This window comes from Brachycentrus maculatus, unplaced genomic scaffold (genome assembly GCF_059751285.1).
Source record: "Brachycentrus maculatus isolate JH-2025_06_01 unplaced genomic scaffold, ASM5975128v1 h1tg000306l, whole genome shotgun sequence".
Lineage (NCBI taxonomy): Eukaryota > Metazoa > Arthropoda > Insecta > Trichoptera > Brachycentridae > Brachycentrus > Brachycentrus maculatus.
Window position 1 is genome coordinate 615,882 of NW_028281056.1, and position 18,807 is coordinate 634,688.

The 18,807-nt window shown below is 33.4% G+C and overlaps 1 protein-coding gene across 1 annotated transcript in view; it reads left to right on the forward strand.

Moving 5' to 3' along the window:
- The first annotated feature begins 924 nt into the window (after positions 1-924).
- The window catches only part of LOC148304711 (uncharacterized), a 123,827-nt gene continuing 105,944 nt past the window's right edge, over positions 925-18,807 (forward strand). Inside the window, exons 1-2 of the mRNA XM_088267906.1 lie at positions 925-1,241; positions 15,101-15,307. Coding sequence (XP_088124032.1) covers positions 1,146-1,241; positions 15,101-15,307 — 303 coding nt within the window. The 5' untranslated portion in view covers positions 925-1,145. The remainder of the gene's footprint in view (positions 1,242-15,100; positions 15,308-18,807) is intronic.

Sequence of the window (18,807 nt, forward strand, 5' to 3'; positions counted from 1 at the left end):
CATTTTAAACGGTATTTAAAAGATATCTTTACTGGTGTAGAGATACGAATCTTTCCACCAGTTATTCCTGAATATACAGGTAAACCTCGTTTTGCGCTGGTTCGATTTACTCCGATTCACAACTACGTCGGTTGGTGCCGGCTGTTAGAATTTTGACACAGAACCTAACCTTATATCATCCATTATATTTGTTAATAGGATGGGCGAAGGAAGGACAGTTTAACAAATGTATGAGGCGAATGTAGTTGGTAATATAAGCAAGTATGTATGAGAAGATGTATGTATGTGGAAGAGGCGAAGATTGTTTTTCAAAGACAGATTGGTGTGGCTTTCTATTCTCTCTGCCTACCCCTGCGGAGAAGCGGTTTGATAATTAGTTAGTTATTTTTTACTGTAAATATACAGCATAATTATGTCACAGTCATGTTAAAAACAAAATAATGCACAAAAATTCTTAGAAGACGAAATGCAATGCAATACATACAATTTACATCCATATAGATTTTTCTTATATTTGTGACCTTTTTAAGTCGATTTTTTAAGCATACATCCATGTAGATTTTTCTTATATTTGTTAGATAGATTCTTTTATATTTTTATTTTATTTTGAACATACAATTTAAATCCACATATATTTTCCTTATATTCGTTTGTTAGATTTTCTTATATTTGTGAAAATTTTACGTCGATTTTTTTACGCCGTTGTCTCTTGCAATAGAGCTCCGGCGTAAAACGAGTGTTTTCCTGTATTTTCGAACCATCCGAAGTACGAATTTTCACACAGTAACGGCGTCTTCAGCGATCGCTCGAAACTCATTTGGCTAGAACAATCGCACCGCTCCCCGCCAAGCACGGGACATAGTTGCCTCTCCTCACCCCCACTCCGGCCGGCTCGGCTTCCCGACGAACGCAAGAACAACTTTCATACTGGCGGTAGACGTCGGAGTATCAACATCATCCTCAGCTGCTCACTTTCAAATCTGTCAAACCGCGTTTAAGTACTCGTACACGATTTTTCCGTAATTCACACAGTCTGCACCGAGTCGCGCGCTGCCTTCTAGACTGCACGGTCGACGTTTTGTGAAGTCGCTGTAGGCTTCGCGTGAATTTGTGGTTCGCGTAGTACATATTTCTGTGATTTTATCATGGAAAAGGATCACCAGCCCGACTCGATGGCGACGGTGACGATGAAGCCGGATTACCCCCCTTCCGAGGTGTACAGCAGCTCGGAGCCGCCGCCGGTAAAACTTCTTTATTATTTGTATTTCTATAACCATAGATTAAAAATAGCAAGTACCTACCTACGTAGGTACTTGCTATTTATTATTATTATTAAGTACTTAACTAGGTACCCGGTAGGTACCGGGTAAATACGTATGCGAGTTTTTGGCTAGTACCTACCTACCCTACCGGGTAATGCGTTTTGACGTTTTGTATTATTATTTTTTATTTCATGAAAAGAGAAATATCTGTATTTTTCATTATTTATAAAAATATTTTAATTTCACACTATTTCTGTGAACCTAAGCGGCTCATTATTAAAATTAGGTATTAAATTGTGGTAGATTGGGTTCGAACCCAGAAACTCCGACTCAAGAGTCCGACACACTAACCACGGGACCACAACCCGACAGTATATATACAATTATAAAATTATAAACATAAATCGAAAAAAGCGAATTCCTATGTAGAGGATAATTGCGTATGTAAGTTTTTAGCAAGTACCTACCTACCAGATAAATGCGTATTGACTTTTTTTTAAAAAATTATTTTTACTATGAATTAAAATTAGCAAGTACCTACCTACCGGATAGATGCATATCGACATTTTGTATTGTCATAACCATAAATCGAAAATAGCTAGTACCTACCTAGCGGAAAAATCCGAAAGGAAGATTTTAGCAAGTAACGGATATATGTGTTTTGACGAAAAAATCTCTACATAGGGCCGGGTTTTCATATGATTGAAAACTGATATTTAGGAGAAACACAAATCCGACAATATGAAAATACACACGTTCTTATATAGGTACATACACGTACGAGAAAGTTTTTCGCACACTCAACTAGTACAAAGGTTATAAGTTCTAAAAGAGTAAAACAACAATAGATGAGTTTTAATTTATCTATGTATATAAAAAAAAGATTAAGGAATTTATGAGCACTTAATTTGAGATTATTATTCTAGTCGCGGGTCGCGGTGACTAGAGTTGAATTGCTTTTAGCTCAATAATTTTCTCATGAAAAAAAGACCAGTTTTAAATTTTATTTATTATTAATTTATAAAAAAATATTTAACAGTTATGCAATCTTAAAAAACAGCTTTAATGGATATCTTGTACTTTACAAATACATTTAGCAGGTTGAATATTTTTGGTTACGTGTTTTTCATAGTGTTTTTATTCGGTCCTTCAAAAATTCCTAATCTCTGCGTATAAATAATAACTTAAGGGTTTTTAATTTTTATTTACTTCTTTTTTATTTAGCTGTAAATATAATGATGATATTCTTACATTAAATTAAATATTTTAGAACAACTCATTATAATCTTATTTGATTCTAATTGTTATTAAAAAATGTCGTTGAGCACTGTTCGAGATTATTTATGTCAAAACATTCATATGAGTTTTAATTAATAATCATTCAAAGTTACCAAAATTAAAAAACAAATTATCTTAAATATTTTTTATAAAAGTTAAAAAAAAAAAAAATTAAAAATATGCAGAAGTTATGTTCTGATTTTGGCCCTTATCTGCTAGCAATTATACCTGGAGGTGCGGGGAAAACATTCGTAAATCCAAGATGTAAAATGTTCGCAAAAACCAAATAGAGAGTATTTAAAAAAATCGCCGGCAGTTCTTAGGTATTAAACATAAAATGATTTAACATAGTCATACTATATTTAATAATAAAATATTATTATGTTTGGTTCCTAAAGACAATGAGCAGAATATTATTAACAAAAACAATTGTTTGTCTCTCAAGAACATTTTACGTTTTGGATTTACGATTTACCTCTCCCATATCGTTAATATGTTAATTTTACGTTCGTGATAACTTCAACGTCTCTTCGCAGTCACGATAAGAGATTTCAATTAGTGATATTTATTGCTTAATTAATAAAATTTATACAATTAGCAAGTTGCGAAAAGCATAATCATTAAAATTGAGGAAGGTATGTTGAGATGGTTTGGACATATAAAACGAATGAGTAAGGAAGAACGGTAAAGCAAATTTATGAGGCGAGTGTAGGTGGAAACAGGAGCAGAGGAAGACAGAGGAAAACTTGGCATGGAGTCGGAATAGTCGGCGGGTGTGTATGAGGAGATGCATGAATGCGAAGAGGCAAAGAATGTTTGCAAAGGTGTTCAGTTCTCTGTTGGTTAGTTAGTAATAATCATAATAATAAAGCTTTCTTCTTTCCATCGAAGTAATAAATATTTAAGTAACAGAGTACAGTGAAGAAGTTTAACTGAACAGAATTATTAGGTACCTACTTAAAGTTTTTGAACCGAACAAAAAACTGCTCTCAGGAGCATATCTGGCAAGAGTCTACGAGATAGAATAAGGAACACCAGGATAAGAGAAATATGCGAGATCCAAGACATCGTTAGGTGGGAAGGCAACAAAGAAGATAATGGTGTGTGTTAGGAGAATGGAATCATAAAGACTCCCCCATATTGCACTGCACGGGCAACCTCATGATAGACGATTCCTAGGCAGACTACCGAAGAGATGGATCGACAGCTGGGAATGGACATCGCAGGAGGCTAATTCCTCTTGAAAACAGGCCACTAGACCTACATCAAGAAGAAGAAGAAGAAAAAGAAGAATATTTTTTGAATGTACATCCACGACTGTAGTTATTACCATATCGCTCGTTACAAAGCAAAGGCGTAAATAGGACGAGAGATAAACATAACACAAACGTGCCAAAAATAAAAACAAATAATTATGGCTAATTTCCATTACTTTGTTATTCAAAGCACGTCAGAAATGACCGAAGTATTCTTTTGTTGTAAACATAATACGATATAACAATGCGCAAATATACGGTGATGCCTCATCTAACGAACTTAATTCGTTACCAGGAGCAAGTTCGCTATGCGAAATGTTTGCTAAAAACATATATTTTTATAAGAAAACGTTATGTAAATGTTTTCTTATAAAAATATATGTTAAAAAATTACGTTTTTTTTTGACATCTCAAATATGAATGTATGTATGAATGTGACATCTACATAATATATGAATGAACGATCAATCTCATGACACGGTACATATGAGTTTACAACACCCATCTATGTTGGATTCAGAAAGCTTTTTACTTATCCTTTATTCCAATATATGCAAGGTCCACATTGATGTATATGATTAAAAATACATTTTACTTGTCTAGGAGTTGTCTAAAATTTGAGTAGTGTGGTTGTCAATTATGTATAGAATGGTGAATAAGCCCTGTAAATATTCAGACTTCCATATTCTTCTTCATCTTTATTATAATGTCAAATAGCTCCTTAGTGAAACAAACCCAGATTTATGAACAAGTATTTGGATACACTCAAAATGCTGTTAGTTGATTTTTTTTAATTCGTTCTGCGGTATTTAATATGGTTCGGTTACATAAAAAGATACACACGCTTTATTTTAATTTTTTAGTCATTCAGATTTCGTATTCAACCAAGGTATTTTTTTTTTGTTTTAATCAGATACAAAATGCAAATATTCAGTCATCTTCAACCCCGTTTTCTTTCAATTTAAAAATAAGTGAAAACTCTAAAAAGAGATTTTGCGCACGAAAGTTTCATATATTTTTTCAGACTGTGAAAGTGAAAGTCGATATGAAGTTATGAGTCCGCTTATTGTTCGTCTCTCGGTGCAATAACTTTCTTTGTTTTTATTTCATCCGGAGTTATGATAAAAGAAAACCGCAAATAAAGGCGCCCTCACTCGATGTTTTGAAAATAATATCAGTAAAACTAATAATATTCTTTATGCGGGCATTGCGCATTTCTTAGTTTACGTTTTTGTGGTGAATATTACAATAAAACAAGATTACTTCTGTGTCTAAACGCAGTTTTTGCGTAAGATATTGAAGAAGTAGATAGTTTGTTGTAATAAATAATTACAAGCGGAGAACAAATTGATAATCCAAACACCAAGCTATGACTTTTCTTAACTTCACCTCCATGATTAATAAATGGATTATTCAATTCGCGCATCTCATACATACCCGCCGATTATTTCGACTTCTGACCTGACCGCTTCCAAACATTTGGTATACCTGATAATACTAAGCTTTCTTTGGTCTTTCTCAGCTCTTTTTTCCAACTACATTCGCCTCATAATTTTGTTTTACCGTTCTTTCTATTACTCATTCGTTTCAAATATCCAAACCAATTCTGCACACCTTTTTTAAATTTATAGATAAGCTTATCTCAGCTTTGCATTTTTTTCTTATTTCACCATTCGAACATTTATCATATCGCTCACTCCTTTCAACAACGTCACAAATAAAATAAACTTGATTTTTCAGGAGATCGTTTTTAAAGTTTAAAAATATAATAAAATGTATTAAAAATAAATATCAAACCACTTATTACTGTGCAACAGATCTTTTTAGGTCAAACCTGAATGTTTTTTCTCCATTCGAAAAATATTAAGTATATTTCAAAACAAATTAAACAATATCTTTTCTTCGAAATGCAAAACAACACCTTATTCCCTGTAGCGGGTAAATATTAAGTTAAAAATATGCCACTTTTGCTGGGATATAGTAATTTTTCTGGGCATTCCGAAAACATGCACAACTGAAAATTGACGATTTTTGGTATATGACGTTGTTGAAAAGAGTGAGCGATATATCGTTTTGATTCACATTCGTCTGAGATATTAATTTGCCAACTACATAATTTTCATTCATTAGGCACGTATTTTCCGAGATAATGCTTATCTCAGCCATGCATTCATTCCTTATTTCACTATTCGAATATCTATCATACGTCGTTTTGTTGGACATTCGTCTGAGAATGCATTTCGACTGCATTCAGTTTACTTTCATCCTTTTTTTTCCTACTCTATGCTTCACGTCCATACTTTCTCAATGGATCATTCTCATAATGTGTTATAATTGGCCAAAAAATTAATATAAAAAATCACAAGAATAAAATTCCTCTTGAAATCTATACAGAAGCAAGGGAGCTGTTTAGATATTTGAATAAAACGAAAAACGGACACCGCTATACGTCATCAAATTTTATGTCATCGAGTGTGATACGGGGCGTATCCCTTTATGTAACTGCTTTATAGAGCTGTAATAGTAGTAGTGTGGATTCGTCTCTGTGACGTCATTCGTTATCAGCTTACGAAAACAACGTTTTTACGAAGGCGAATTTTGCAAAATAAAATTATGAATGAAAATATTGATTATATCGGCTGTTATAACCACAAAACGAGTCTTGCACAATCCTTTATAGGTTGAGTATGTTAAATTAGATATTCCTCCCGACTGATAATACCCTATTGTAATATATTTATTCATATTTATGTGGGTATACAACTCCTGATAGGAAAGCAGCAACTGTTGCAATCTATGACTGTATTTCGGCTTGGCTGTTGACTGATTCAAAGACCATTTTTCCCAGCATATAAGTGTGTTCTTCAAGATACTGCTATTCAACAATGCAAAAATAGAAATATAAAACACAAAAGTTCAAAAATAAAACAAAAGAATATGGTTTTGTATTACGTATTTCTAGCTGTATATATTTGATAATTTGACATTGAAAAGTTAAGCTGGAAAGAAATATAAACCGAGAAAAAGTAATGAGTACCATCGCGATCTGGTAACCGAATCGGTAACAGTTACCCATTAGTCACACCTCTGCTTTGGAGTACATAACATTACCTACCTACTACTGAAATATGTAATTTACTGTACACACAAACAAAAGTATCTTGTTTTAAATTTAATTACACTTTTATGTAATTGTGATGATAAAAGTAATATTTTTTTTTGTTTTTATGTGAAGCTTCGGCGGTGATTCGAAAATCGATAATTGGACGAGAATTTATTGAAATTTCAAGGACGCTTCACGACTAACAAAATTTTCTTTAAACCCAAGTAACATTTGACGTAATAGATTTTTTTAAAACTCCGTTTTTGTATTGGAAAAACTAGTTTTTCTTCGGAATATATATATATATATATATTGTATATATATATATTATATATATATATATATATATATATATATATATATATATATATATATATATATATATATATATATATATATATATATGTATATGTATGAAAAAAAATAGTTATTGAAAGATAAGGAGCTAAAAAATGTATAAAAATATATTTTTAATATAATTTTATAAATATTCAAATATTTATAGCATTTAAAAATAGGCGATCTCTTTTTGCTCGCTATAGCCGAGAAGTTGCCCGTGATATAACCGTATGGAGAAAATCAGAAACCAAAACATCATCGAATGTTTCCTCGTTATACCCGAGATCCCGCTATAACCGAGCTCGTAATAACCGAGTTCGACTGTATTTTCTAAAAAATAAAAATGAAATAATCCAATATTTAATATATTCTGAAAATGTTTTGTACATGGAGACACGTCTGGCCCCTCGCGTGGATTGAATTTGATGTTTGCGAGTTCCATCTAATGATAAATAAATTGAAAAAATCTCCAATGCAGAACGTTATTCAGAATCGACATTTTCACTATAAAATAATGATTGTCGTGTTCGCTGAAGCGCATCAGGTGAATATACTTTCTACTCGCAAAATTTCGACAGAGCAACTCTAAACTCATATTGCACAGAGAAACCCGACACACCGGAACTCAATTATGATAATAAAAACATCTATTCACCTGTCATTTATTGATCGAAATTATTGGGATTTTATTCACAACATTTTGGTGTGTCCAAATGTTCACAAATAAATTATCTGAGCAAATTATAAGCAAAAATGATATTTTCTGGCGTTTCTCATGTATGTGATTATTATCCAAGATTCAGACCTCACATACTAATATAAAAATTTCAGCTCTATAAAAAGCTTCTTTTCATCTCTCCAATATATGTCTCTAGTGAAGTTCTAGTGATTCAAGAACAAGGTGTCTAAATTGGTTCATTTATAAAAAAAGCTTCCAATAATTTGAGTAGTGCGGTTGTCAATAATGGGTAGAATTGGTGAATGTTACACGTGTGTAAAGTGATCACTTAAACCAACCTATGACGGTCGTCAGCCCCGTAAATGCCCTGACTTCCATAATCTTCTTCATCTTTGATGAGATGTCAAAAAATAATATGGAATTTTATTTCACTAAATGCAATGTCCGCCTCCGTAGAGTCATGGTGAGTACGTTAACGTACCCGAGGTACAGGTCCGATTCCCAGCGGATTTGGAAGATTAGGTTGTTTTGTCAACAATGGAAGTGCCAATTGGGAGAGCAGTATGCCTGCTCAACCGTATCTCCTGGCATATCGACCTTTTCACATTGGTGAGGATGCCTCTGAGAGGAAAATACTACTTATGGCGTAATTCTCGGTTGTGCCTATCGTTTGTGTGGTGTTTCTACAATTTTTTTAATGAAAGTTTGTGTCGTGTCAGCTGTTGCATCATCCAGTTGAAACCACACCAGTTGGAACCATTCCCTAAATCTTTTACTTCGAGTTTGGATGTTAAAAAAAGTGAAAAAAAAAATAAAACGACGACGTTTTCGACTGTCGACGTTTTCAGGCATCCTGATGGTTTTGGAATGTCCATTTTGTTTCTTTTCCACATTACCAGTATCCCTAAACGTGTTTATCCACATCGTTATGTATGACACCTGTTGTAAAAATCAATTTACGATTAAGCACACGACCTGCAGACGCGATATTGAATTGTTTTCTGAATGCACGCTGAGTTGCGATGACAGAACGGCCGAAGGAAAGTAGGCTTCCACGGCAAACGCGTGGTCCTCGATCGGCCATGGGATGATTAACACTAAACTAACCTAAAAAAATAAGATTTTGTGCTTTCAAACGCGTTATAGGAACGAGTTCTAGGAGTAACTGTCGTTTAGTGACGAGAGTTTAAAAAAAATGTAGTGACCGCGCCCCACAAAAATATAGATTTGGACACATTCAAAATATTATGAATAAAATAAGTCAAATTGATAGTAGATGAATTTTCGGAACATCCGGTATATTTTGAAATAAAATGTACGCGTTTAGATATTTTTCTAAACGTGTACATTACGTTGACAAATAACAGACAGTAGTTGGTAGTCTGTGACGCGGAAACATTTATTGCACAAACAAGGAAGTGAAAGGTTACCATAAGATTAATAATAATGAGAGATTCACATGTCTTACACACATCTTCCATACAACCCGAGTGAATGGTACTGCACACATTCGCAGAGCGACCATTCAATTTACATTAGGTTCTTGCGATTTCATTTACGAGGACAGGAAATGGAATATTTCACGGAGGTTTGATTACTTTTAAAAACATTTTCAGTGTTTAATGTACCAAATGTAGAAATAAACTTAGTTCAGCGTATTACTTTCACTTTTAAAACGTATTTAATCGATAATGTTTTTTGCTTGAATAAAAACTAACAAGGTATATTTTTTCTGCGGAAAGATTTATTTCGATCGTAAATGATCAAATAAACATTTTTGGCATTTCAATATTGATGAAGAAGAATATGGAAGTCTGAGTATTTACAGGGCTTATTACTGGTCAAAGGCTGGTTAAGTGATCACTTTACACACGTGCAACATACACCATTCCTAGCCATGATTGACAACCACACAAATCAAAAATTCAAAACTCATAGAAATATTGATGAATCTCACGACAAAGTACATATGAGTTTACAACAGCCATCTATGTTGTCGTGAGATTGATAAATACATTTAGAGGATTTCTTAAAATATGAGTAGTGTAGTAGTCAATCATAGGTATAATAATGAATGTTGCATGTGTGTGAAGTGACCACTTAACCAGTCTATGTTAGGTCATAAACCCTGTAAATACCCGGATTTCAATATTCTTCTTCATTTATGTTGAGATGTAAAAAATAACTTCTAAGAGAAAACCCAAATTTGTGAACAAGCATTTGAACACACTCAAAATGTTGTTTTCAAATAATCGTTAAGTAATCGCAAAACATGTGTTAATAATTAAAAAAAAATTTTTAAATTTATTTCAAAGCCAATAAAAATATTTAATTAAATTAGATTCTCAATACGATTTTCAGCTGTTCTTACTTTGCCTTATAAATATTCATTACGATAATTCAAATACAATATAGTATTTTATTGAAGCATTCGTATTTATATTTTTCTACGTGTGGATTTTACGAAACGTTTGCTTTATGAAAGATATGAAGAATATATAATCAAATGAGTATTTTTTTTTAGTGTGATCATATTCTTTTTGATGATCTATATTTGCACCCAATGGTTTGCAAGGCATTGCATTTCATCGTATCGTTAATTTCATGAAGGCAAAGCGATCAGTTCTACGATTCAGGTGCTTATCCAGGGTGATATTAAATGAATATTTCAGAGAAAAATCACTCATACGTAATTAGTCCAGGGTAATAATAAATTAAGATCTGACTGTAAAATCACTAATAATTATTTTGACTCCCCTCCCTCCCGAGAACTCGGAACGTCCAGTACGGTAGCCAAACGCACTAACCACTACATTATGGAGCTGAACAAGCGTGTAGCCATTTAATAAAATAAAACTAAACATCCAGTAGTAAAATATGAAAATTAATGGAAGATTATATTAATCACTAAAACATTTTTTTTTACATATTTGCCTGTTATATATGACTGATTATTGTCGGATATATAATTTAATCGTGAGTTATGTAAAAACATAATTCATATAGTATTACGTACGTAATTAAAAAAAGTCCACCCATTCGAGATATTACAAGCCTAAAGAAACATTTTAAAATTATATTATATGATGTAAAAGCAATTTTGATTTGATGTGAAACTAAATTCATTGTTAATTATAAAAAGTTGATAGTGCATAAATTTAAAAAACAAAAATCGATCAAATAATAATTAGGACATCATACAGTTATATATATAATGCAAAAAGAAAATTATGAATATTATTATAATAAAACAAATACAAGACGTCACAAAACGTTTGAGCTTTTTCCTTATTTGGAGAGTTGAAGAGGAGTCACATTCAGATCACGACATTTGTTATTCGTGCCTAAATATACGAGTATATCTGAAATTTTATGCTCTGGTTTCATTTTTCCATTTATAAAGGAAAATTCAGGGACAAATATATACAAAAAACTAATACAAAGCTATTATGAAAACGACATATATAATATATGGCTACAAATATATTAATAATACATAAGTTTTTTTTGGTAACTGTACGTACGTGACATTAAAATTAAATGATTTTCTTTAAAATAAACGGTTTGACGTATTTTATGGTATTATACAGGGGGCACAAAATTGATCACCCTATCGGAAGATGCTATAATTTTTGCATATGGCATCGTATGTCAGTCATATTAGTGATTTGTGAACTAGACAGCTGCAGTATACATACAAACAAATTGATAAAACGGGCACAAATGTGTATCAACACTGGCGGCACCCACTTGAGGGATGTCATCTTTTCTACTTAACAGAAAAAAAGTGAAAATCCAAATAAGGGGTTATTATTTTTGCAATTTTTTTTTATTGTATGGTTTAGTAATAAGGTAATTCATAAACAAAATTAGATGAATAATTTTGCGCCACTCTAAATTTGTTTGTATATTGAAGCTGTCTTGTTCAAAAATGTTGAATATGATTGACGTATGACGCAATTTGCAATAATTATAACCTTTTTCAATAGAATGATTAATTTTGCGCCACCCGTATTAGTTTATTATTGTGTAGTAGTAGTGTATTAGTTTAAAATATGTAACATATAATTTGTCCGCCTCCGTAGTGTAATGGTCAGCACGCTCGGCTACCATTCTGGAGGTCCCGGGTTCGATTCCCAGGGGGGGTAAAATAAATATAAGTGATTTCTTCACTCTACTATTTATTCAATATTACACTGGACTGGTACCTGAAGCGGAGGGCTTATCACCTTTCCTTCATGTGTAAACGATCAAGATAACACTGCGTTTGTATTACGCAGTGCCCTATTCACCATCGGGGTGCGGATAAGGGTTTTATTATTATTTTTATTAACATATAATTTGAAGTGCTTATACATGTTATGGTAGAATTTTTTATTTTAGAAAAAAGGCAGTTTGCTTCAAAACCTGTCACCATTATAATTTAGTTAGAATAAAGTATTAAGTTCTTCAAATTACGTTATTATTTATAGATTATAAAATACGCATTATAAAGATCACATCTATTTTTAAAAATAACAATGAAAATGCGTTTTTAATAGAAAATATTATTTTCTGTTATATTTTTTCAAACAAACTAATGTATATCGGGCATATTTATAGATATTTATATCACAAGACATTTATAGTGCAACAATAATGCACTATGGTACAATATTTATAATCTCTCTTCGAAATCGTTTTTTATTTCGCCCGCGTTTTTATCCATGGTGTTGCCATTTAATATAATTTACCGATTGTTCTAGTTCATAGAGCCGATTGTTAAAAATGTTGCCGACTCATCGCGTCCATCACCGATCACCATATACACAGTGAATAGGATTTATCTGACCTTGTACACAGTACACAGATCAACCATTACAGATCAAAATGAAACTTGACCTTATTTGCGGGATAATAAAATGCATTTTTTACAATTAGAGTTGTGTTAAAAACAAGTCTCACGAATTATTTATATTCAATGCATCTTTTTTCTCACGTTTCTATGACAATGGAACAATCGAGCAGTGATAAGTTTTTCGGTTTCCAAAATAAGTTGGATATTCCTCGTGTTTAAAGTTCGTCTTGTGTTCTTTTGTCAAAATTTTTACAATGGAAAAAGAAACGCTGCGCATGTACGAATGTTACAACTATTTTATTTATTGTTTCGGCATTAACTTTGTGGTAAGACATGTAACAATGATTAAAGAAAACACTTCGTTTTTTACCACTTGAGTTTTATTATAGACTACATGTTTCAGAAGTTAAACTTCCATCATTCAGGTCTGTATAATAACTAAAATATAAAATATAAAATTGTTCTATAAATTACAATTTTATATTTTATATTTTAGTTATTATACAGACCTGAATGATGGAAGTTTAACTTCTGAAACATGTAGTCTATAATAAAACTCAAGTGGTAAAAAACGAAGTGTTTTCTTTAATCAATGTTACAACTGTTTTTGCATTTGTGTATCTAATAATGGTAAAATCGTCGGTAATTTTAAAGAACAATTTACTTTTTAATAAATGTATTAATGACTTTTTTAAGAGCAAGGAAACAGTTTGAGATTCGCTCACTCCTTTCAAGAACGTCATAAATAAAAAATCGACAATTTTCAGTTGTGCATGTTATATTATGTGCATACTATATTCCAGCAAAAGAGGCATATTTTTAACTTAATATTTACCCGCTGCAGGGCAGCAAGTGTTGTTTTTGCATTTTTAAGAAAATGAGTTAATAGAAGAAAAAATAAGTTATTTTTTTAAATATACTAAATATTTTTCAAATGGAAAAGAAACCTTCAGGTTTTACCTAAAAAGATCCGTTGCACAGTAAAAAGTTCAATAAGTGGCTTAATATTGATTTTTAATACATTGTGTTATATTTTTAAACTTTAAAAACGTTCTCCTGAAAAATCAAGTTTTTTTTATTTATGACGTTCTTGAAAGGGAGTGAGCGATATGTAAAAACATCTCTTTGTAAACCTCGTGTAAAGAAATTTACTCTCTATAAATAAGTTTTTAATATCTTTATTCTTTAATTACTGTTACAAGTAAAAAAAATCAAAATACTTTTATAAAATTAGACTCAATATATTTGTGTCGCTTTGTAAAAACAAACGACATTTTAAGTAATTTAGTCTCTCTCAAAAACTGACGTTACTTCGCCATGTTGGTTTTTCTCTGTTGCACTTTGTTATCAATACAATATTATCAGTACTTTTAAAATCAAATATTAAAGAAACACTAATGAAGTACATATTTTTACATGTTTATTTAATATTGCGTAGTTTTTCACTTTTCAACCCTTAATTTATTACGAAACTAATCAAATTCACCCGTAGTCTATAATGAGATTTATATGATTAATTCATATAAGTTGGTATCATGAATCTGGTGATATGAATACGTATATCATTGAAATTTACCCGATGTTGAATAAATAAAAACTGTAACTAAAATTTATATTTTAATTAACAGTCTGAATAATTTAATGAAAATAAATAAATACAAAAGACACACATGTTTCCACGCACATTTTTAAAAGTAGATATAAACGTTGGAATTATTTTTTTAAAGAATATATAGGTACTGGAAAAACATTTATGATTTTTTCAACTCCTTACCTTTCAATAATTCTTTTCTTTACAAAACCTCACATTTATTTCGAAGGAAAACTTGTTTTTTCAATACGAAAACGGCATTTTAAGCAACAATAAAAAACAATTACGTTAAATTTTACCTAGGTTTAAAGAAATACCTATGTTTAAAGAAATAAAGTTGCGGGCTATCGATTTTCCCGCGTTCACAGATAACAATTTGAAGTGTTAGGGTGAGGCCCCATTAGTGTGTTGCGCTGCGTTGCGTCGTCGCAGCGTCGACCCTATTATAACCTTTACGCTTTCTTAATTCCACTCCTAAATCCGAGAATATGGAATTTTTGAGCTCCAGATTTTAATCACCTTGCAATTACATGATTAATAATGCAACTAACATCGCGTCAACCCTATGCGGTGGACGCTGCGACGACGCAACGTAACGCATCGGATTAACGGGTCCTCATCCTTAAGCAACAAACTTACATATTTCTGGACGTGTCCCATATTGCCCCGATGATTTCGGTTTTAGGGATCATCATTGGCAATTGTGAAAATGTCTTTTTGCTCCCCATAATGACCGACCTGGTGTCCCTCCTCAGGCCTACCGCCAGCCGCGCTCGACGGCCGTGCAGATCGCCAGGATCGCCGCCTTCACCGTCATCCTGTCCTCCATGCTGCTGGGCGGCTTCCTGCTGGGCGCCAGCTACGTGCAGGCCAGGGCCGGCTGCCAGCAGCTCGAGCAGCTGGACGCCATGCTGGACAAGGAGTTTGCCTACGAGTCCAGGCTGCGCGCGGCCGACGACGAGGTAAGACTTGAAAATTGACGCAATTAAAAATAAATCTTGACGCAAATTAAGAGGTGTTAATTGTGAATATGTACCAATACGATAGAGAGTACGTATATCATATTTTAGAGACTTTAAGACTACGGATTATAAGAGGCACCTTGATTTTTAACCAATTAATTTTTTTTTTAAATTATAAGTTTCAAACCCATTTTCTTATAAGAAAACAAAGTCAGGCTATTTTTTCTTCTTTAACCCGCAAAGCCTCTACATTTAGAGGCTTGTCTGCAGGTAGGATAATATGGCTATCTATATGTCCTTTGGAAGGTAAATGTGAGAAATACGTTACTAACACCAAGACTAAATGAAAATATTTTTTCTCCAATTCATTTTGCAATCAGGGGGAATCGAACCCTCGGCGTCAGTTTCATAGACGAGCATCTACCTCACTACATCACGATGCCTGCCTAGGTTTATGAAACCGATTGGTCCTTTTAGATCCTCGAAAATCGCTTTTGTTCTCTTTTTGCCTCAGAAAACATCGTATTGCACAATTGTAGTGTTTTGTGTACTTCGAATGCAAGTGTGGTGTTGTGTGGTGGGCTACATTTGTACAATTTTCATTACTACAATGTTGCCAGATATACATAGGTTTCCTGCAGCATCGAATAAAGGACCATTTTAAAGACTAGCGGGAATTTCAAATCAATCAATGAGGACTTTTTAAATTAATATCATAAGATATTTTGCTTTTTCTTTTTTTGCGGTGAATTAGTCAGTTATTTATTTTTCGGTATTATTAATAAAGATTTCATTTTAATTTTATTAATTTTGTCAATAAAGCATACGGCATTCGTATGCTTTATTGACCTCACAAAGGCGTTTGACCGAGCCAGACTTAATGATATAACGCAAATACTGGCTGAAAGAGGAACGCTCCCGGAAATAGTCAACGTAATCAGGCAACTCAACTCAAACACAAACACCAGAATCAGAGTAGATGGTAATCTCTCAAATCCCGTAAAAGTCGGTACAGGCATCAGGCAGGGTGACAGTCTGAGTCCATTCCTCTTCAATCTCATCATGGATGGGATTGTGGAGGATATTAAAAGACTACATAAAGGATACAGACTGGGAGAGAAAACCATCGATGTTGTCTGCTATGCGGATGATGCCGTTGTATTCGCTGAGACTGAAGGGGAGCTGCAACTACTCTTGAACACATTCCACCTTGCTAGCAAAAAATTCAATATGGCTATATCCGCTACAAAGACCAAGAGTATGGTGTTTTCTCGCACCCCAGTGGGATGTAGCGTGACTGTGGACGGCGTCTTGGTAGAGCAGAAGGAAAAGTTTAAATACCTGGGTGTGGACCTATGTGCTCAGACGGATCTGCGATACGAAGTGATGGGGCAAGTGAAAAAAGCTGCAGCCATCTCAGGATGCCTGAAAAATGCTATATGGAAAAACCCTGAGATGAAGATCGGCAGCAAGATCAAGATATACAAAACTTGTGTCCGACCCATCATGACGCATGGAATCGAAAGTAGAGCAGACACCGCTGCCACAAAAAACACGCTTAGAGTGTCAGAAATGAAGACTCTGAGAAGCATAACAGGCAAGAGTCTTCGAGATAGATTGAGAAATGCCAAGATCAGGGAAATATGCGAGATCGAAGATGTCGTTAGGTGGGGAAGGCAACGAAGAAAACAATGGTATGCGCATGTGAGGAGAATGGAACCATCCAGACTCCCCCACATCGCATTGTACGGCCAACCCCATGGTAGACGACTCCCGGGCAGACCACCAAAGAGATGGGCCGATAGCTGGGAATGGACGTCGCAGGAGGCTAATCCCTCTTAAAAACAGGCCGTAAGGCCTACAATAAGAAGAAGAAGAAGAAGAAGAAGAAGAAGAAGAATTTTGTCAAGAGTTTTAATTAAAATTAATTGAATGCATTTGAGAGTCACTCAAGCAACGGTACCATTTAACGGTCCACTGGAATGTTTGCGCGCGGTGTTCCGTTTGGTTGCCCAACATCGAATCCGCCCCTGCGCTCCGCTCTGGTCTTACATTGTAAAATACAATACATTGTTAGTACAATATTTCAAAAAGAACTATCTCTAATACAAACAATATTAAAAAAAATGTTTCTTTGTTGTTGATAATTTGTGAAGGGCGTAATCTCAAATATTCAATTTAATAATGTAAATTCATGAATATTCAATTAATAATTAAAAAAAATAATAAACCCTTATCCGCACCCCAATGGTGCATAGGGCACTGCGTCATATAAACGCAGTGTTATCTTGATCGTTTACACATGAAGGAAAGGTGATCAGCCCTTCGCTTCAGGTACCAGTCCAGGGTAGTATTGAATAAATATGACAGTGAAAAAATCACATATTTATTTTACCTCCATTGGGAATCGAACCTGGGACCTCCAGAACGGTATCATATTACACTACGGAGGCGGACAATATTCAATTAATTCATGTAAATTCAGTGCGCGATCGGCTGCGCGAAAAGCCACAATTGTTTTCCGAGCACAATTTTTTTCTAAAATATACATTTGAATTGGATTTTTTTGGAATATATATTAAATGGTTTTTTTAAAAAAAAATCGTGTTTTAGCTCTTTACATTTTCAAACTCGATTAAAGAATACGTTTCGAAGAAAAACTCAAATTAAAACTTATTTTTCTACACAAAAACGGTATTTTAAGAAAAAAATCAATTGCGTTAAATCTTACCTGAGTTTTAATAAAATTAAGTTGCAGGTATTGATTATCAGTCCGCCTCCGTAGTGTAATGGTCAGCACGCTCAGCTACCGTTCTGGAGGTCCCGGGTTCGATTCCCAAGGGGGGTAAAATAAATATAAGTGATTTTTTCACTGTAATATTTATTCAATATTACCCTGGACTGGTACCTGAAGCGGAAGGCTGATCACCTTTCCTTCATGTGTAAACGATCAAGATATCACTGCGTTTATATGACGCAGTGCCCTATGCACCATTGGGTGTGGATAAGGGTTTATATATTTTGTATATTGATTATCCTACGTTAAGTTAAGAGCATACTGTACTTTCTGCGCAACACATTTAGTCGCACAAAGAACACAATATATGAATAAAAACGAAATTGACTTCTATGGGACTTAGTATAGTTCTACATTCAAGTGACGATATGTAGGGTCTTACATAAGCGATGGCAAGAATTTCGTTGGTAAACATGCACAAATCATTATCCTAAATCATTTCCTATGTACATATTTACTAGATACGAGTGTAATGAGTTCCATCAATATTCCTACACAAACAAAATGTTCAGATATTATTGTGGACTTGGTCGTTTATGACGTTAGAACAGTGGTACTGAACCTTTTTGAAGTCAGGGAGTACTTTTAATCATAAGAAAAATTGGTACGCCAAAACTAAAGATTAAAAAATTAGACAAAGATAAATATTTAAAAAAAAATGGTTATTTTATTACAGACAAGTTAAAAATTACATTAATTAAAA